Source organism: Camelina sativa, chromosome 13 (genome assembly GCF_000633955.1).
Source record: "Camelina sativa cultivar DH55 chromosome 13, Cs, whole genome shotgun sequence".
Lineage (NCBI taxonomy): Eukaryota > Viridiplantae > Streptophyta > Magnoliopsida > Brassicales > Brassicaceae > Camelina > Camelina sativa.
Genome location: NC_025697.1, coordinates 11,023,152 through 11,026,841, shown reverse-complemented (window position 1 = coordinate 11,026,841; position 3,690 = coordinate 11,023,152). Strand labels below are relative to the sequence as shown.

The 3,690-nt window shown below is 35.7% G+C and overlaps 2 protein-coding genes across 3 annotated transcripts in view; both read left to right on the top strand.

The window, feature by feature from the left end:
• The window catches only part of LOC104738134 (uncharacterized protein At3g49140), a 4,397-nt gene extending 4,180 nt beyond the window's left edge, over positions 1–217 (top strand). The window contains exon 5 of the mRNA XM_010458361.2: positions 195–217. Within this exon, the coding sequence (XP_010456663.1) occupies positions 195–217 (23 nt within the window). The remainder of the gene's footprint in view (positions 1–194) is intronic.
• On the top strand, positions 698–3,312 carry LOC104736417 (uncharacterized protein At3g49140-like). 2 transcript variants are annotated; one of them, XM_010456392.2, is made up of 8 exons: positions 698–946; positions 1,169–1,271; positions 1,365–1,435; positions 1,632–1,793; positions 1,911–2,351; positions 2,541–2,693; positions 2,806–2,901; positions 3,049–3,312. In XM_010456392.2, exons 1-8 carry the CDS (start codon positions 713–715, stop codon positions 3,142–3,144), a joined length of 1,356 nt encoding a protein of 451 aa, XP_010454694.1. In that variant the 5' UTR covers positions 698–712; the 3' UTR covers positions 3,145–3,312. The 2 variants fall into 2 exon arrangements, with proteins under 2 accessions (XP_010454694.1, XP_010454696.1); XM_010456394.2 differs by having other exon boundaries at positions 727–946; positions 1,155–1,271.

Below are 3,690 nucleotides of genomic sequence, written 5' to 3'. Positions count from 1 at the left end.
CTGTTAAGTAAAGTTGAGATTTTTTTTTGTTTTTTTGCTTTTTAAGTAAATACGTTAGAGTAAGTTTTGTTGCTTTTGTGTGAGTTTGATATAACTAAAAAAGATGTTAGATTCTAGTTTCTTTCTTGTTTTTGGAAAGCTTTATCTGTGTAACTCCTGCATGATTTAGTTCAGTTTTGGTTATATGTTTCTAGTCAGTGGTTTTCATGAACCTTGAGATACAGTAAAAGCTGAACAATCTTGTATTCACTATTTATTGTTCTCAATCTTGTATACAGTATTTATTGTTCTCATATGGGAGCTCCTGAACTATATAAAAGCTGTGTATTTGGTCCGAAGTTGTTCTCCTTTTTTTTTTTTTTAGTTTGTTAGTGTATTAGAAACTAGTAGTCGAGGTCATACTTTTCATTTGTTGCTTGAGCTAGGGAAGATAACTAAATGTGTTTCGATAGTACTTGATGCATTAGGTTATCTTAATCTGTAGTAAAAGGCTAAAAAGATGTCTGAGCATATGTGCCAATATTTTTGTGAGAGAGTACTCTTATTTGATGTGCCAGAACATATGTGCCATGAGTTTATCAGAACATATGTGCCATGAGTTTCAACTATCAGGGTTATCTTATTAGATGCCAAATATTTTGTGAGAGAGACATTGCATTTTTATTTTTTTCTTTTATGTTTGAATCCTCACTTATAATATACCAAACTTTTAATGCACATTACCAGGAGTGGATATCTCAAGTGTAACAGTGACTATTTTACAAGAAATTATTTGCGGAAGAATAGGACTCAGGCCATAGCAGAGTATTTGGGTTCAACTTCAGATCCTAAGAAGCCAACTGGGCAGCCAAGTTATCATCCTTCAGAAGATATCAGAGCATATGTGCCAGAGAATCCTGCAGATTCTAGGCTTTCACCTCCTGAAACTGCTAGAACCATCATTGAGGTATTATTATATGGCATCTTTCACTCAACATTTTATTTGATTAAGTTTTCTGGTAAATCAATCCTAGGACTGATGTCTTAACCTAAACTACAGTTATATGTTAGTGTGAAGAGTTCTGGTTGCTACCTTATTGTGGTTTCTTCAGTGTAACTTTGCCTGCTTGTTTGATTTTGCAAACCTAGTTTTGCGGATCTGACATTTCCCATAGTGTGTCTTGTTTAGGTGAACAAAAAAGGAACCCTGATGCTTTCAGGTTTACTTGGTATAGGAGTTCATGAGAATATTCTCTGGCCTGATATACCTTATGTAACAGATCAGCATGGAAGTAAGAAAAAAATAGTCTTGGTCTTTACTTCATATTTATTCGTTTGGCTTATAACTGTCAACCATTGAATTGAATCACCCTTATTTTTTGCAGATATATACTTTCAAGTAAAAGAAAATGAGGATATAATGCAGTCTGTTGTTTCTTCTGATAACAATTATGTGGTATGTTGTTTCTTCCAAGCATATTATTCATATCCCGTTATAGTCATCTAGGTTTGTGCCGCTGTTTTATATTCCTTTTAGGCATGTCAATGTGTTTTACTGTATTTAAATTTTTAAATGACTCTGCTGAATGGTGTAGTCTTTGCAGCTTGCACTATTGTTTTCTCTCTATTAATAGTTTACTTATGCGATGCAGCAAGTAATAGTAGGTTTTGATACGATGGAGATGATCAAGGATATGGAGCTGAGCAGTCCATCTGGTATTGGTTTCGAGATTGAAGAAATCGGTGATGGTGAAAGTGAATTAGAGGATGAAAACAAGGGGGATGAGGATGAAAGAGAAGACAAAGATGATGAGGTTTGAAAATTTTATTTCAACCTTTCGTGCTTAATTATTGAAGAACTTCATATGGAAAAAAAAACATGTGGGATGCGTAGCATACTTCAGTAGTCATAGTGTGATCTTTTACTTCAGGAATGGGTTGCTGTTCTAGAAGATGGAGATGAAGACGATGATTATGTTTCGGATTCTGATGAATCACTTGGAGACTGGGCAAACTTGGAAACAATGCGGTATTGTCATCCTACGTATTTTGCCAGGAGGATGGCCGAGGTTGCTTCAAATGATCCAGTAAATTGGATGGAGCAGCCGTCAGCTGGCCTTGCTATCCAGGGACTATTGAGTCGTGTTGTTGTGGAAGATCACTCGAATATCCAAAAACATATCTCTGATTGCAAGGCTACATGTACTGACAAAAACAAGGGTGTAGAAAACTCAGGAGAGAAATTTGAAGGCATTGGTAGGCCAAGTGGGGATGAGTCTGAGATATTGCAGGTTGAAAATTCGAAAAATGCCATATCGTACTACAAGCTGGAGATAATAAGAATCCAGCTCATTACGGCACAGGGGCATCAGGTTTACAATAAAGCTTCTCCCTCTTTCCCTTTGTTTTATTTTGGTAACTATGAGATCAAACAAAAGTAAACACCAAAGTTAGTCCATGTTCTCAAGCTAGTACTAATTGGTTCGTAAGTTGTAAACCTCGTGGCAATTATTATCTATGCTCAAGCTTTTGCTTAGTTATGCATTTTTGCTTTTGAACAGACTGAAGTGAAAGTGGAAGACGTCAGGAAAGCACAACCTGATGCTATTGCTCGTGCATCAGATGGTATCGTGACTCAGTTAGAAGAAAATGGCGATAAACTAACTGAAGCTCTCAGATCTCTGTGTTGGAGGCATAAAGGGCTTCAAGCAGAGGTAAGGAAACAAGAACTTTAAATTACATACTGGAATTTCGAAAAGAATCTGTGTAGCTTGCACGACTAAAATGCTACGATCATATATAAATCCTTAAGATATCACAATGCAGGAAGTGAAGCTCACTGGGATAGATTCACTTGGTTTCGACCTCAGGATTTGCTTAGGAATGCAAATTGAGACATTACGGTTTGCATTCTCGGTAAGGGTATGTCGAATTTTTCCTTTTGTATCTTCTTAGACTCTGTTTAGTGATCAATGTTACATACGATTATCACAACAAACCTGTTTAACTGACATAACAATAGCAGTTAGATTAATGTGGCCTGAGAAGTGAGAACTCTCTATATTGCAGGCAACATCAGTACACAACGCTGAGGGACAGTTGAGAGATTTATTATTCGCGTCGACACCTTCCAAACCGCAGAAACCAAAACAAACGATGATGTAGCTACAAGAAACATATTCAACTGCAAGGTTCTGTGTATTAATGGGAAGTGTCCCTTCACTAGTCAGACATGAACTAAGAACTCATGTTAACGGCTTATTCTTGATGCTGTATCGTTGTGTTATGTTATGTTACATCCACTCAGTATTTATATACTATGCCGTTCACATTTTCTAACTAAACTGCATTTTCAGATTAAAAAAAAATATATACGAAGTAAAGGGAAAAGGTGGACTATCTATCATAAAGGATTTTACCGGAGAAGAACAAATTAAAAAGCCACAATTGATTAAATTCAAAATCTTTATTCACATAACTTTTGAGCAAATTGGAAGCAAAACAAAAGAAAAAAGTATGCAGACCCAAAACGCTGCGTTTCATGGATAACCTTTTTTTACGCATCATATCTAGGATTTATATATGAGAGATATTAAAATCTGTTGCGTTTCAGCTTTTCTATTGTGTGATTTTTGTATAACTAAGATGTTAGCTTTTATGTTTTCTAAATATTTGTTTGCATGGTACATCATTTTGGTAGTATGTAGTCAA

Excerpts from the sequence above, each read along its gene's own strand:
- LOC104736417 (XM_010456392.2), top strand. The coding sequence starts at position 713 with ATGCACATTACCAGGAGTGGATATCTCAAGTGTAACAGTGACTATTTT. Across the intron at positions 947-1,168 it reads CTGCTAGAACCATCATTGAG|GTGAACAAAAAAGGAACCCT; the intron begins GTATTATTATAT and ends TGTCTTGTTTAG. Across the intron at positions 2,902-3,048 it reads GGTTTGCATTCTCGGTAAGG|GCAACATCAGTACACAACGC; the intron begins GTATGTCGAATT and ends TCTATATTGCAG.